Source organism: Heptranchias perlo, chromosome 30 (assembly GCF_035084215.1).
Source record: "Heptranchias perlo isolate sHepPer1 chromosome 30, sHepPer1.hap1, whole genome shotgun sequence".
In the NCBI taxonomy this organism is placed as follows: domain Eukaryota; kingdom Metazoa; phylum Chordata; class Chondrichthyes; order Hexanchiformes; family Hexanchidae; genus Heptranchias; species Heptranchias perlo.
The window spans coordinates 22,126,907-22,143,067 of NC_090354.1; the positions used below are offsets into that span (position 1 = coordinate 22,126,907).

At 43.2% G+C, this 16,161-nt stretch overlaps 1 protein-coding gene across 1 annotated transcript in view; it reads right to left on the reverse strand.

Moving 5' to 3' along the window:
• Positions 1-16,161, reverse strand: part of adam11 (ADAM metallopeptidase domain 11) — a 133,941-nt gene that overhangs the window by 56,996 nt on the left and 60,784 nt on the right. Inside the window, exons 7-9 of the mRNA XM_067969168.1 lie at positions 8,917-8,986; positions 6,143-6,213; positions 2,788-2,862 (exon numbers count right to left, since the gene is read on the reverse strand). Coding sequence (XP_067825269.1) covers positions 2,788-2,862; positions 6,143-6,213; positions 8,917-8,986 — 216 coding nt within the window. The remainder of the gene's footprint in view (positions 1-2,787; positions 2,863-6,142; positions 6,214-8,916; positions 8,987-16,161) is intronic.

A 16,161-nucleotide genomic window follows, 5' to 3' on the forward strand; every position in this document is an offset into this window, starting at 1 on the left:
GCTTCTCAGTAGTAGGGGAAGGTGAAATATCGCTGAGGGATTGTGCCTTGGCATAAGGTGGGACAGTTGTGGTGGCTGGAGTTCTTTAAAAGAAAACCTTCACATATTTTAATTCCAAAGTGTCCCTTTCCCAGTGGCAGTTGATTGCTCTGCCATGGAAGCAAAACATGTCCCAGTTCCACCAGGATCAAGCCCTGGATCGTGAGCAGACCTGTTTCATGCAAACGTATAGAGTGTTGGGGCAAGGGAGGCAGAAGTGGCAGGATTTCTGTTGGATGATGTCATCCCACCAGTCCTGCCTCTTTCTGTAAGATCTGCTAGAAGCACTCTCCTCCACATCCCACAGAATTCTGAAAGGCCCATAGAAATGGCAGACACCTGGCATAACTCCATCCTACCCCAGATTCTTCTCCTATCTGCCCAGAAATGGTGGCTTTGCACTGCCAGGGCCCAGGAATTTTGCAGTTAAGACCTTTACTCAGCACAACCTAAAATACAGGTCTAGAGAAAGGTTCAACTGAAGACCTTCTCTGCTCTTCAATGCAAATGATATCTCAATGCTACTTGCAATTCTTCTTTAAAGCCTTTAAGTGAATCCAGAAATTGCCTGATACATTTGGACTGAAGAAGCTTTGAGGACAACGAAACTTCAGTCTTAATCAGGCATAGAATCATACAGCACAGAAGGAGGCCATTCAGCCCATCGTACCTGTGCCGGCTCTCTGAAAGAACTACCAATTAGTCCCACTCCCCGGCTCTTTACCCATAGCCCTGATTTTTTTTCCTTTTAAAGCATTAATCCAATTCCCTTTTGAAAGTTATTATTGAATCTGCTTCCACCACCCTTTCAGGCAGTGCATTCCAGATCATTACAAATGGCTGAGTAAAAAAAATTCTCCTTTTCTCCCTCCTGGCTTTTTTTCCCGATTATCTTAAATCCGTGTCCTCTGGTTACTAACCTTCCCGCCAATGGAAACAGCCTCTCCCTATCTACTCCATCAAAACCCCTCATAATTTTGGATGCCTATTGAATCTCCCCATAGCTCTAAGGAGAACAATCCCAGCATCTCCAGTCTACACATAACTGAATTCCCTAATCCCTGGTACCATTCTGGTATATCTCCTCTGCACTCTCTACAAGGCCTTGACATCTTTCCTAAAGTGTGATGTCCAGAATTGGAAACAATACTCTGGCACTTCATAGTGTAGACACAACAGCTAGCATCACTTTCAGCGCTGCCCAATCTGGTCGATGCAGGACTCCTTCTTTGATACCATAAATCATTCAGACACTCTAGGTTGCAACTAGTATTTAATAGGATTTAAATATTTAAGTATCAAACATTAGTCTGATAAAGTCATGGCTTAGCAATGCAAAAAAAATTAAAAACTCCTGAGAAATGTAAATATAACTGAATTACTGTATGGATTACAATATTTAAAAGCATCAGCTTGGTTCAGTTACTAACACCTCAGTTCTGAGTCAGAAGGCCATGGGTTCAAGCACCATGCATCAAGAAGGTGATAGAAGCCTGGTTTGCCAGGGAAACAATTTCCCAATGGAAAGGAGGCAAGAGAATGTGTGCTCACAGCACTTTTACCCAATTGGCCGGCTTCCCTAAAGTGCAGGACCTCAAACATGCCACACATGTAAGCATCAAGGCCCTTAACAACAATCCCATGGCATATATCAATAGGAAAGGCTTTCATTCCATCATTGCAGAGGTAGTGTCGTGAACCTATGGTTTTCTTCACTGTATAGTAACTCCATGAACAACATGCGGTGCCTTGTCACAACTGCCTCTGCCACCACCTGCAACATTAATATGACCCTTCTGACAAAAGGCCTATATAATACCAATTCATTTCACTACTTCAGTGTCCTGCAGTTTTGCTTCATTGTTTGCTTCCCTGGTGAGAGTGTAGAGTGCATGTCGTTTACTATCTAATCTTGTGCTCCTTCCAAGTGCTACCTCAGTGGGAGGAGCAAGTGTGCTAGCAGCCTGCTGCTCCTGATTGGGGGCCTCTTGACACAGTTATTACACTCTCATGGAAACGGAAGCATTTTACAGTTTCACTTCAGACACCAATACATTAGCAGCAGACAGACATGCAAGTCACGGATAAGTGGAGAGGGAAGCTGAACCACTGCTGAAGTGGTTTGTTTATTGCAATCAATAAATCTGCAGGAAAAGCATAAATGTAATAAAACTGAAGATGTTCATTCAGGTTTGAAGCCATTAGATATAATAATAATGCCTGTTACTTGTGACATGCTAAAATGATGGGATTAGTAATTTAAGGTGTGCATTTATTTCTAAATAATCAGTTACCAAGAATTGCATGAAGTGCATGCAACATATATTGGTAATAAATAATGGGACTGGCAGAGGTGGTCAGTGCAGGCTTATCTGGTCTATTAGACAGCCCAGAAATTGCTATTGATATTAGTGGGTGATTGCTAAATGCATTTGAGTGACATTCCTCTCTCTGCTGTTTTTATAGAGGGGTTAGTTAATGCTTCAGTTGAAATAGTGGAAAAAGGAAAGTCAAATGAATGCATCAAGTCCTGTCTGCTATCATTACCAGTCACAATTTCCATCTTACTTTATTTTTGAAACAGCCTCTTTTCGACTAAAGGAGGTAAATTCTTACCAATCATCCAGACCCAGAGGGCCCAACTCACACCACTAATAGGAGAACTGTCATCTGACGACAGTCTGTAATCAATGCAAAAAGTGCTGCAGTATTCTAAAAAAAAATCAAAATTAAATACATTCAACATACCAGGGTGTAATCATTGACGACCATCAATTCGACGTACTTGGTCTCTCTCAGAACAGTGTGCTGGCCTCGACGTACCTACAAACAGCAGAGAATTAAAACAAATTCTAATGGTTAAAAGCTGACTGTTGCTTTCTAAGGATGTGCAAGGAAACCAAATGGAATTTATCAATAACAAGCTGAGGAGGAAACTTTCAGCAAGAGGAAGACTAACATCTTTAAAAAGCCAGGAAAGAGCAACGAGTTGGACAGTTGTAGAGGGTGTCCTGTCTGACAGCTGCAAAATTCAGATTTAATAACAAGAAGGAGTGTTGCAACCAATTAAAATACAAAACTAGAAAGGGATTGAAAGCATTGATTGGGCCTGTCCTCTGTGGTGATTGCGGGAGTGCCTCTGGATTTGCCCGTTTAAATTTGGCAGGACTGGCAATTTGGAATGATCTATTCTCAGTGCTGCTCCCTTATTGGCAAATAAGACCGCCAATAAGGTGCAGTGCCAAGAACAGGCCTTTCCAAAGCACCAGTCCAGCCAAATTAAAATAGGAAAACTCATTGCGGCATAAGAATCATTATAGCTCAAAGAGAAATGGAGTGGACAGTGGGAGCGAACTAAAGGAGGGGCGAGTCGCGGGGCCCCACGGAGGGGCGCGTGGCGGGGCCCCACGGAGGGGCGCGTGGCGGGGCCCCACGGAGGGGCGCGTGGCGGGGCCCCACGGAGGGGCACGTCACTGGAGTTCACAGCCTCCTCTGCTCCAGTGTAACTTTTCCAGTCCATTTACCGCAGTATTTTTCACGTCAATGCCTATAGTTTAAGGACGTGAACTGTACATTTTTCAACTTTTCCTGCCCAAATCTGTATCCCCCTCCCACCCCCAGTAAGATTGGACAGAAAAAAGTAAAATTAAAATAAAAATAGGTGACAGAAAATAGCAGGCGAATGGAATGACTAACAAACAAAGGTAAAGTGTTTAAACATTTTACTTTTATCAAAAATTTGTGTTTTAGACGTTTCTGTTAATGATTTAGGGTTAATAATATGGAAATAAAACTATCTTTCATATTTAAGCACTGTGATATTCACCATGATGGGTACCATAGAAATGCAACTTAAAAACAAACACGCAAAACAGGTGAAAAAGGACCATCAGTGCTCACTCTATCATTAGATGAAGCTACTTTACGTACCACCCTCCGCAAGTGTCATGAACAGGTGCAGAAAATAATCAATAAGGCTAATGGAATGCTGGCCTTTATATCTAGAGGACTGGAGTACAAGGGGGCAGAAGTTATGCTGCAGCTATACAAAACCCTGGTTAGACCGCACCTGGAGTACTGTGAGCAGTTCTGGGCACCGCACCTTCGGAAGGACATATTGGCCTTGGAGGGAGTGCAGTGTAGGTTTACTAGAATGATACCCGGACTTCAAGGGTTAAGTTATGAGGAGAGATTACACAAATTGGGGTTGTATTCTCTAGAGTTTCGAAGGTTAAGGGGTGATCTGATCGAAGTTTATAAGATATTAAGGGGAACAGATAGGGTGGATAGAGAGAAACTATTTCCGCTGGTTGGGGATTTTAGGAGTGGGGGCACAGTCTAAAAATTAGAGCCAGACCTTTCAGGAGCGAGATTAGAAAACATTTCTACACACAAAGGGTGGTAGAAGTTTGGAACTCTCTTCTGCAAACGGCAATTGATACTAGCTCAATTGCTAAATTTAAATCTGAGATAGATAGCTTTTTGGCAACCAAAGGGATATGGGCCAAAGGCAGGTATATGGAGTTAGATCACAGATCAGCCATGATCTTATCAAATGGCAGAGCAGGCACGAGGGGCTGAATGGCCTACTCCTGTTCCTATGTTCCTATGTAATCACTACTAGTGCCAGCTCCCGTGGGAAGAATAAAAAAAAAGGTAACAAAACCTGTGTACAACTCTGGAAAATTCCTCCCCAAGTTGTTGTTACTGTAATATTAATATTATTTTCAGTACTCGAGCTGCAAACTTACTGAACCAACAGGCCCGAGACGACAGGAACTTCCCTAAGTCTGCCAGCAATCTCAGGCTCAAACACAGCCATACTCTGTACACGAGTCTGTACACTTCCAAACCCCTGGGGCAGGGAAAACAATTGGCGAGCTTGCGATGCAATAACTAATTTGCTGCCTCAAGGCCGGGCAATCCCCACTACTCTGCTCCTTGGTGACTGCTGGTCCTGGTTGCTGATTCACTCCTGATGCAGCTGCTCGGCTCTGGCAACGGGCTCTGTGCTGCAGGCTGCAAATAGGAATTCCCGGACTGCTCCAGAGCAAAGCAGCAGCATCAGATAGGGATGGCAACAAGGAATGAGAATGAGAAGAACCATCGAGGAGGGAGAATGCCTCTGGGTACTCGGTGAGATTAGAGCAGGTAGGGTGCCTCTGGGAACTCGGTGAGATTAGAGCAGGTAGGGTGCCTCTGGGAACTCGGTGAGATTAGAACAGGTAGGGTGCCTCTGGGAACTCGGTGAGATTAGAACAGGTAGGGTGCCTCTGGGAACTCGGTGAGATTAGAACAGGTAGGGTGCATCTGGGAACTCAGTGAGATTAGAGCAGGTAGGGTGCCTCTGGGAACTCGGTGAGATTAGAACAGGTAGGGTGCCTCCGGGAACTCGGTGAGATTAGAACAGGTAGGGTGCCTCTGGGAACTCGGTGAGATTAGAGCAGGTAGGGTGCCTCTGGGAACTCGGTGAGATTAGAACAGGTAGGGTGCCTCCGGGAACTCGGTGAGATTAGAACAGGTAGGGTGCATCTGGGAACTCGGTAAGATTAGAGCAGGTAACGTGCCTCTGGGAACTCGGTAAGATTAAGGGGTGGGTGCCTCTAGGAACTGGGAAAGTGAAGAGTGTGTTTGATAACTGGAGTGAGGGGAGATTCTCCTCATGAAGAGAGGAGTACCTCTGTGAAGGGGAATTAGAGCGCCTCTTCGTAAGCCAGAGTGACTATTCAGGTATCTTTTGGTGAAGCAATAGTCTGGTTGGTCTGTTGAATATAGATAAACCCAAATGTATTTTCCTTTTTTTTTAAAATTAAAAGTCTATCAATAGTGAAGTTAAAAAGTGTTTACAATTAACCAGAGTTCTTCATTTTTAATGTAAAAGCACAACATTTTGCATGGAACATGCTCTTTGACCCCTCTAATGCAGTGGGCATGAGGAAGGTGGCAGCTGGGTTAGCGTTTGGAAGAGAAGTGGTTACAATTCTAAATTTGCTGCTCAGTTTCCAGGGGAGTGATGTTAAGGGTTAACCATCAGTCAATTGTTACACAAGGTGATCCCTGCAGCTAACCCTTAGTTCATTGACTGTGCAGATTTTATTCTTACCTGCCGTTTGGTTCGTGTCCTTAAGACTTTTGCAGGAGAATTCTGTGGCGTGTGGTCATCAGTAAAGCACCCTGGGAAGATTCACATTAAAAGAATCTGTAAAGATACGTCTGCTCGGTGAAAAATAGCACGGTATTGATGGCCACATTCTTTATCTCTTCAGAACCGGATTCAATAAAGAAAATGGGATGGATTCCTCTCACAGCTAGTGGAAAGTATAAGGAAATGTGCCTAACTCAGCAGTCTCAGTTCTGAGAGGCCCAGGACTGACTGCATTAGTGTAAAGTAGCACAGTGTGTTACTTTGGTAAAAGTGCATTGTCAGGGCACTATACAGAAAACCAGAAATGTCATCAAGAGGCAGGAATATGATTTATTTTATTGGGCCAATGTCTTTGTTTAATATTTCTTTAACCTCCCATTGTTATTTATTTTCTTCCCTCTTTTAGTTCCCTCCCATGATCCATCATTTCCCTGTGTACACAAAGGATATTCAGATATGGAAGTTTTAATACCGCAAAACGTTACTGTGTCCAAAGGGTTAGAAAGTCAAGTTTTTAGGAACAAGAGTTTGAGAGAATTAGGTGTTAAAGAAAATATTTTACATATCAGAATGTGTTTGTGCAGTAAATATAACGGGAGTAATCCTTACTTATCTCACGATAGTGTAAGTCGGGCGATAACGGGCAGCCCGTTTCCACTGAAGTCAACGGAAATAAAAATCGGAGAAATGTAAATGGGCTGCCGATTCTCTATCACCTGTTTTACACAATCGCACAAAGTCAAAATGATTCAATTCCCCAATGTGTGATAGGAAATTAAATGCCATCTACTTGGCACTGCTGTGTTTTATGTTGTCAGTAGGGTGCAGGCAGAGTGGTGCACAGAGATCCAGGATCAACGAGAGCCGCTCTCCCCTTTTCCATGTAGTCTGTCACCAGTGCAGTCACCGGTTTTGTGTAGTCTCCAGTGGCAGGATTCGGAGTTCACCTTCCTTACATTGTTGGGTGCTGTTGGCAGCAGGTGCCACCCACACCATCTTATTAAGGTAACTCCTTCATTACAACCACCCTTGGGCCAACTCACTCTATGATGGTTAACACCAGTGGAACCCTAAGAGGCTGATCACTGTGAGGAACTGCCTTGAAAACAGCGATTGGCTGACTGGAGAGAGTCATGGCCGATGTTTCTAAGCATGCAATATGAGGAAAAACCTGAGTTCAGTTCAGGGAATGATTCCATACTGAGTTTCTTCTTTTTGTTTTGGATCCAGAAGCTAGCTCAGGGTTTTGCTGCTCCAGCTTTCTCAGGTTGATTGTGCACTGCACAAAACATGGGCGGTTATAATGCTGGGAGTTGAAATCAGGACAAACATGTTAAAACATTCATATAAAACGTCTCCACACTATTAAAAGTGTTAAGCTATTTCTTTTAAATGGGTTATTACCAGCACAGATCAGTTGGGCCGAATGGCCTGTTTCTGTGCTGTAAATTTTATGTAATATCTTTGTTAAGATAGCAGATTGAAGAATTTCATACAAATGCATCAGCACATTTGTTACTAACATCACACATGATGTGGAGATGCCGGTGATGGACTGGGGTGGACAAATGTAAGGAATCTTACAACGCCAGGTTATAGTCCAACAGTTTTATTTGAAAATCACAAGCTTTCGGAGGCTTTCTCCTTTGTCAGGTGAGTGAGTGAAGGGTTCTAAAATCGCATAGCATATATTAGGCTGGGAGACGATCACAGCAATCAAAGGTGTCGTTGGTGTTCAGACAGGTTAGCCACGGAAAACATTACATCCCAGTATACTGAATACACAATGGGTCAGATTACAAAGACAGAGAGAGAGAGAGAGACCCGAAAGGCAGAGAGAGAGAGAGAGAGAATGTCCAGTTGTATTAAAAACAGATAATTTTTTTTTCCACTGGTGGGGTTACGTGTAGCGTGACATGAACCCAAGATCCCGGTTGAACGGGATCTTGGGTTCATGTCACGCTACACGTAACCCCACCAGTGGAAAAAAAAGTTATCTGTTTTTAATACAACTGGACATTCTCTCTCTCTCTCTCTCTCTCTCTCTCTGCCTTTCGGGTCTCTCTCTCTCTCTGTCTTTGTAATCTGACCCATTGTGTATTCAGTATACTGGGATGTAATGTTTTCCGTGGCTAACCTGTCTGAACACCAACGACACCTTTGATTGCTGTGATCGTCTCCCAGCCTAATATATGCTATGCGATTTTAGAACCCTTCACTTACTCACCTGACGAAGGAGAAAGCCTCCGAAAGCTTGTGATTTTCAAATAAAACTGTTGGACTATAACCTGGTGTTGTAAGATTCCTTACATAACATCACACAGCACAATCTCGACCCTTTGGGCCCTTGTGTAGCTTCTGTGATGTAATAACTATTAAGTCAAACCTCCTTTCCTAAATCTATATGGAGGAGAGAATGAAGAAACAAATCTAATTGTGTGTATTATTCACCATAATAACTCTGGCATGTGATGTGTCCCACTGCACTAACCCATTTCTCTGTCTCAAACTACGTCTGCATCATCCAATTAAACCCAACGCTCCATCTGGAAAATTCTGCTACCCCTGACAGTGTTGGGCTGGGGGCCTAAAAACAACTCCATGACATATGGGTCAAAATCTCTGAAACATAAAACTGAAATACTACAGTCAACTTACATTTTTTCTCCTTCCTATCAAAGCACTGACTCAAGTAACTTATAGTACATAATTGATGAACGAGCATTCCTTACCAGATGATGCACATCCCAGAGGGATATCAAGACCAGGAGATCTGTACACAATATGAGGTTGTTGTTCATGCTGTATGCAAGAGGAGAACAGCAACGTTATATTTAAGCAGCGTCTGACATATTAAATTAACCTACAACTTGATGAATCAGGATACATTTCAGGATCCAATTTGAGAAGGCCTCTATTTATATGATTATGCCTTCATACAGTCTAGCGATACTTTGCATGTAAGTGCTAAACTGAGCGCAGCAAACCATTATTAGATTGCAAGGGTCATTTTCTGTGAAATGTAACGTAACGTTAGAGGATAAAGGATTCTACTGTTTCACTCATCCACGCACTGCAATGATACAAGTTAAACAGTAATATAATCAGAGGCAAGCATTTGAAGACAAAAGCAAATAACGTTTAATAAGAAGCACCCAGAATAAAACAACCTCTCGGCTTGACATGAGTCTGATCTACAGAAACATAGTAGTTTGATCAAGGCATATTGTAATGGCTTTGATTATTTTTCAACATTGTCAGAAAGGTGTAAGAGTAACTGAGAAGCGCAGTGTCTTGCTCTTAAGATGATATATAAGATTTGCATTCTTTCTCATATCATCATCAAGGTCTTCATTTGTCATCCCCTTTGTGTGTTCTTCATTCCCAGAATATCGCACTAATCTGAAACTGTATTGACTTGTTTTCCTTCAGAAAAGATACTGTGTGTTACCAGGACTATTCTTTGGATTCTGACAATCTAAGACAAAACAATTAAAAGACGGGCGAAAGTAGGATTCAGGGCGCTTTACTCCTTCCATGTGGCGCTGCTGAAAGACCAACATTACACCAACATCATGAGGGCCATCGTTCCACTGTTAGTGTACTCACTAAAACTAAACATGATTAGGCTGAAAAATAGTGTAATTTGCTAAGAAAATATCCAAACAGACTGCGGGAAAAAAAAATCTATTTTGCTGTCAGCTTATAACACTTCCTGGAAATGCAGCCCTGCAGGGAATACAATTTACGTTTCAGATGCTGGGGTGGTGAGGGGAGGGGAGGGGGGGCATATTATGAGGCATGTGGTCTATTCTATGCCCAATAAGCACAGTGCCCTGTCGTGCAGGCTGCAAGTCCTTTGAGCTTCTACAGCCTGCAATACACCTCATTATGCTTCCTGTTTCTAGTTAAAGTAGACTGAAGCCCCATACTGTGCTAGAGTGTCTCAGCAACACTCTAAGACACTTAGCATCTTAGCACTTCAGGGGAGGCCTGTTAAAAAAAATAAATGCGACTTTTCTTCTTCCATTAGGGTCACCCTTCATTAGTAAAGCGTGCTTCTATGACCTCCTGAGGCCTTGTGTGTTTCAAACCCTTAAACAACGAAAACAAATGGCGGTAGTTGGAAGGGCAGCAGCCTCTCACTAGCAACAGGCACCCGACATTTGGCTCCTGATTCTTGTGCTGCTCCCAACGCATATACTGGGCGTGCCGCAAAAATATTTAAATGACCTGACCTTGCATTTTAGAGTGAGGTCAGTTCAGTGGGGAACAGGTGTACAAGCACCTGAGCAGCATAGGTGGTACCCAGACTATATCATCACTCCCCTATATACTGGCCACCTTAGCTACTTCTGTTCTCAACTGCTATGTAATAGTGTACACATTTACAAATACTGAGAGTGATCTATTGGTTTGATGCTGTGTAACTGAAGCTAATCTTTCCCGCACCTGCTCCCAACCAATCATTTGTACAGTCTTAAACCCTAAAGTATCAGCAGATTACTATCACCATGTACCAAATTCACACTGGTGTATTTACCAAGGTGGGGCCTGACAGCTGCTAAATTCCTACACCACCACTGCAAAATAAAGCACATGAATATAGGTACAACAACATCATCCACTCATATAACACCTTGAATTTAAAAAACGTCCCATGGCAATTGACAGAGGCCTGAGGAAAATGGACAGTGGATCAATGTGCTTGATAGTAAAATAAATACAAATTCAAACATTGAGATTTCTCTTGGCAGGATGCTTGGTTTCTAAAATAAAGCAGTGCAGAGTGGGCGGGAGTGGGACTTTTTTTTTGCTACACAGGAAAAACAGAGGTTCTAATAGAGCTGAAAATTAACAAAAGCATTCAGGAACAAGTAAGTAACTTTCAGGTTGGCAGTAATTCAAAATAGAATTGTAACTGATAAAAGCATAGCCAAGAAATTATTTTAAATAGATTAACACTTCCCTGAATATAGCACAGAAATTTGATACAGTTGTGTTAAGCATTTTTATGATAATATTGGTCAGCATAATTTTCAGGCCCGTTCGTCTACATAACATGAGTCAGCATGAAACCGCCATAGAGGGGAGGTCTCACTCCCACTGGGAAGGTGCAGGGTCTTTGCAGTACATTTCAGTATCATTTGACCACAGCAGACATAATACTAATATATCACAACAGGGGCTAAAGCTTGGTAATGGTGCCTTAATTGAGAAGGAAAGGTGAAATGGAGTATATTTTTTTAAAAAGAAAATAACATATGTAATACATAATAATGTGGAAGAGTACTTTGCACTCAAAGTACTAACCCTCCTCTCCTTCTTTAAGTAACTCCTATTGAATGAAATGTAATAAAATAATGATGCATCTATTTTTGAGGGAGTTTGAGTTTTGTTCCAATCCTCTTGAGTTTGCAAAAACCGGTGATGAGTTAAATTGCTGGAATATTCCGATCCTCCACAACGTTCCCATGTGCAGGCCACATTTCTCCCTTTTGCAGCTTCACTGTCAATGACCGACACTATCAAGCACACATATTCTGCCCCCATGCTGACCTCTTCTCCCACAGAGTTGAGAGAGCTGGCAGTGTGTGGGTTGGTATCACTGCAGGGAGCAGCTGCTGCTGCCAAGAGCCACACAGGGACCAGACATTATTATCTTGTTGCCAGTGCCGTGTGCTGACATTCAGTGCTGTAACACCCACAGATGATGAAATCCAATTTATTGTGACTTTTTTTTAAAAGCACTGAAATGATGGCAAGGGTCTATTCTGAGCAAAGCCACAAAAACCAAAGCACCAAGTAAAATCTCTTGTGGCCAAGAGACAAATGCCTCATTTACTAATGAATCCAATGAGAAATGCAAGCCAGTTAGGGTCTATTTTCTGATCCGTGCTGTTTCTGTATAAATGCCATGTACCTTTTTAAAAAAAAGTGTTTGTATTGGAATAGGGCCGGTCAGAAAATATACCTTGTCAAGACTGAAGGAGGAGAGAATAAAAAGTGAAAGGCAACAATGAAGGAAAGGGAAACCCAAGGTGCAGGCATGAGTCTGCAGGCAAGTGATGAAGGAGTTCAGCATCCAACACCCTGTTTGATGGCTGTTGAAGTGGAGGTGTTGCAGCATGAATTGGTTGGGAGGAGGGTTGCCCCTCTGTTGAATTCCACGACACTCTCGCCATATTGCATGTCTGCAAGAAGGTGGAACCAGGTTTCAAGCCCTCAAATCCATCCCCGTCGCTGGGTGCTCACTCAGGCTGAACTAGATCACCAGAAGCATGTACTTCTACCTCTGCAATGCAGCCAGCCTCCGCACTTATTTCATCCCCTGCAGCTGAAACCTTTATCCATATGTTCATTACCTCACAATCTGACCTCTTCCGAGCATCCCATCCTCCACTCTAAACAAACTCCACCTCGCCCAAAATATTGTCATCCACAGCCTGCCTTACACAATCCTGCTCACCCATCACTCCTGTCCTCACCAACTTTAACTCGCTCTCTGTCCCTCCTCTGATTAGTGATCAGGAGTAAGAATCCTGGCTGATTTTCCCCTTCCTTCCCCAGGGGTTTTAAGGCCAGTTCGTCATCCCTGCTGTGGGCTGACACTGCACAGACTGTAGACCAAACCTATGACTTTCTTGACAACTGGGCTACCCACTGCCTGAATCAGCAAACCACAAAAGAAAAAAAGATTTATATAGCACCTTTCACGATCTCACGGTGTCCCAAAATGCTTAACGGCCAATTAAGTACTTTTGAAGCGTAGTTATTTCATTATTGTAATGTAGGAAACGCGGCAGCCAATCTGCACACAGCAAGGTCCCACAAACAGCAATGTGATAATGACCAAGTAATATTGGCCAGGACACCGGGGAGAACTCCCCTGCTCTTCTTTGAAATAGTGCCATGGGATCTTTTACATCCACCTGAGAGGGCAGATGGGGCATTCGGTTTAACATCTCATCCAAAAGACGGCACCTCCAACAGTGCAGCATTCCCTCAGTACTGCACTCAAGTGTCAACCTAGATTTTGTGCTCAAGTCTCTGGAGTGGGGCTTGAACCCACAACCTTCTGACTCAGAGGCAAGAGCGCTAATACAGAGCCACAGCTAACACCACGAGGAGGAAGCTGCATTTTCACCTCACCAAGCTTATTACGAGATGATAAAATGCAGTATTAAACATTTAGTTAGGTTACAGGGAGTGATTCAAAGAGATTACCTAAAAGGGGAAAATATCACACCACTCGGATCTGACTTGGCTGTGATATGCTTTGGCTGCAGACTAATGATTTCAGCAAATGCTAACCTATGCACCCTTGTTAGTAAGATGCACATTCTATTACTCTGTTTGCACACTGTAACAATACCTGCTTTCATTGATTTAAACTTAAAAGTCATCACAGCTGAATATGATCCATTAGAAGTTATAAAATATAATTCACCCAAGGGAAAAGGAATTAAATCTCATTAAGAACCATCCTGCTCGGCATTCTCTATGCACTGCCTCACTCGATTGGCTTCTGGAAGTCACTGGATCAGTGCATGGATCTGAACAATTAGCAGACATGCAGTCAGTTAAGTGATATCCACTCTGGCAATTAGAGAATTTTAGCGAGTTTCTCCCTTTCAATTCAAGATCTTAAGTTATAAGTTGACAGGAAATGGATTTAAAAGGCAGGATAAAGCAGGTGTCATCTTACTTCCAACATGGCGTCACCTCGGGTTTCCCTAGTGCTGTCAATAATAGGGTAAAGATTAACTTAACTGCATTGCAAGCTACTCTACTAAATAGCAAGCTGCATAAAAGTAATGCTTCTTTCTTAAGAAAATAGTACATACGTTTATTTTAGTGAGATGCCTGTGTAGTTTGCCACAGTATGAACGTATCAAAAAGGACAGGAAAAGAGGAACTGGTCCATCAAGTCTGTTTGGTGCAAACGATACACGCCATTAAACCCATCCCACCTCCCACCCCATTCCGCCCCATTCCTCCTCCTACCCCACCCCCACCCCCCGCCCCCGCCCCATCACCATGCAATAGGAACATAGGAAATAGGAGCAGGAGTAGGCCAATCGGCCCTTCGAGCCTGCTCCGCCATTCAATAAGATCATGGCTGATCTGATCCTAACCTCAAATCTAAATTCATGTCCAATTTCCTGCCCGCTCCCCGTAACCCCTAATTCCCTTTACTTCTAGGAAACTGTCTATTTCTGCTTTGAATTTATTTAATGATGTAGCTTCCACAGCTTCCTGGGGCAGCAAATTCCACAGACCTACTACCCTCTGAGTGAAGAAGTTTCTCCTCATCTCAGTTTTGAAAGAGCAGCCCCTATTCTAAGATTATGCCCCCTAGTTCTAGTTTCACCCATCCTTGGGAACATCCTTACCGCATCCACCCGATCAAGCCCCTTCACAATCTTATATGTTTCAATAAGATCGCCTCTCATTCTTCTGAACTCCAATGAGTAGAGTCCCAATCTACTCAACCTCTCCTCATATGTCCGCCCCCTCATCCCCGGGATTAACCGAGTGAACCTTCTTTGTACTGCCTCGAGAGCAAGTATGTCTTTTCTGAAGTATGGACACCAAAATTGTATGCAGTATTCCAGGTGCGGTCTCACCAATACCTCCCTGTTTTTATATTCTATCCCCCTAGCAATAAAAGCCAACATTCCGTTGGCCTTCTTGATCACCTGCTGCACCTGCATACTAACTTTTTGATTTTCTTGCACTAGGACCCCTAGATCCCTTTGAACTGCAGTACTTTCCAGTTTCTCGCCATTAAGATAATAACTTGATCTCTGATTTTTCCTGCCAAAGTGCATAACCTCACATTTTCCAATATTGTATTGCATCTGCCAAATCTCCGCCCACTCACCCAGCCTGTCTATATTCCCTTGTAGGTTTGTTATGTCCTCCTCACTCTCTACTTTCCCTCCCATCTTTGTATCATCTGCAAACTTTGATATGTTACACTCGGTCCCCTCCTCCAAATCGTTAATATAGATTGTAAAGAGTTGGGGACCCAGCACCGACCCCTGCGGAACACCACTGGCTACTGGTTGCCAGTCCGAGAATGAACCATTTATCCCAACTCTCTGCTTCCTGTTAGATAACCAATCCTCCACCCATGCCAGAATATTACCCCCAATCCAGTGATTCTTTATCTTGAGCAATAATCTTTTATGTGGCACCTTGTCGAATGCCTTCTGGAAGTCTAAATACACTACGTCCACTGGTTCCCCTTTATCCACCCTGCACGTTATGTCCTCAAACAACTCGAGCAAATTTGTCAGACATGAGTTGCCCTTCGTAAAGCCATGCTGACTTTGTCCTATTAAATTATGTTTATCCAAATGTTCCGCTACTGTCTTCTTAATAATAGACTCCAAAATTTTACCCACCACAGATGTTAAGCTAACTGGTCTATAATTTCCAGCCTTCTGCCTACTACCCTTTTTAAATAAGGGTGTTACATTAGCAGTTTTCCAACCTGCCGGGACCTTTGCCGAGTCCAGAGAATTTTAGAAAATTATTACCAAAGCACCCACAATCCCTACTGCCACTTCCCTCAAGACCCTAGGATGTAAGCCATCAGGTCCAGGGACCTAGGAGAAGCACAAATAAGCAGAGAAAAGACCTTGTGCTAATTTAGGTGGAAAAAAAACCTCTGGGAAATTCCTCTCCGACTGCTGTAGTCGATCAAGCAAGCTCCAGGAGACCAGGATGACTGGTACCACTATCCCCGTCGACTCACCTACCTTCTCAGGTGTCTTCCACTCGCAGGAACTTGTCCATCTCCCTTTTGAATGACTGCAGCAAATCCACACTCACCGCATGTACTAGCAACTTGTTCTAGAGATCGACAACCCTCAACTCTCTTACCGTGGATTACATCAGTGCAAGTAGAGTGGTCAGTACATTGTGTACACAACGGGCAGGGTGTGCTGTATGGGGCTCAGGACAAA